The sequence below is a fragment of the Penaeus monodon genome, chromosome 29 (genome assembly GCF_015228065.2).
Source record: "Penaeus monodon isolate SGIC_2016 chromosome 29, NSTDA_Pmon_1, whole genome shotgun sequence".
Taxonomy (NCBI): Eukaryota; Metazoa; Arthropoda; class Malacostraca; order Decapoda; family Penaeidae; genus Penaeus; species Penaeus monodon.
In genome coordinates this window covers 22498719-22499045 of record NC_051414.1, presented here as the reverse complement: position 1 = coordinate 22499045, position 327 = coordinate 22498719, and the positions used below count along the sequence as shown (strand labels likewise).

General features: G+C 45.0%; 1 protein-coding gene across 1 annotated transcript in view; it reads right to left on the bottom strand.

The window, feature by feature from the left end:
- Positions 1–327, bottom strand: part of LOC119592023 (prestin-like) — a gene marked incomplete in the record, with an annotated part of 17229 nt that overhangs the window by 7572 nt on the left and 9330 nt on the right. Inside the window, 1 exon segment of the mRNA XM_037940814.1 lies at positions 72–232. Coding sequence (XP_037796742.1) covers positions 72–232 — 161 coding nt within the window.

Sequence of the window (327 nt, the reverse complement as noted above, 5' to 3'; positions counted from 1 at the left end):
CCATCATCTAAATTCCCTTGACACACCAACACGTCAGTGAGAACTCAACCAATCATCCAAGCTTTACTTACCTCCCAGACCCCAACCATGAAAGATACTATAGTCGCGACTTGAACATCTGTATAGACCGTTGTGGAATTGCTTGCTAAATCACCGTCGACGATAGCGCCTGCAGGAGTGGCCAGTTCCGTTACGACTTTCCCGGTCATCAGGCAGACAACAGCAAAGCTACCTGTGTTGGAGGCAATAAATATAAGTCAATTTCATTTAACAGTGTGTATTTTCTTTCTCTTTTACTCGGGCGGGGCAATTGGAAGACTGATTTGA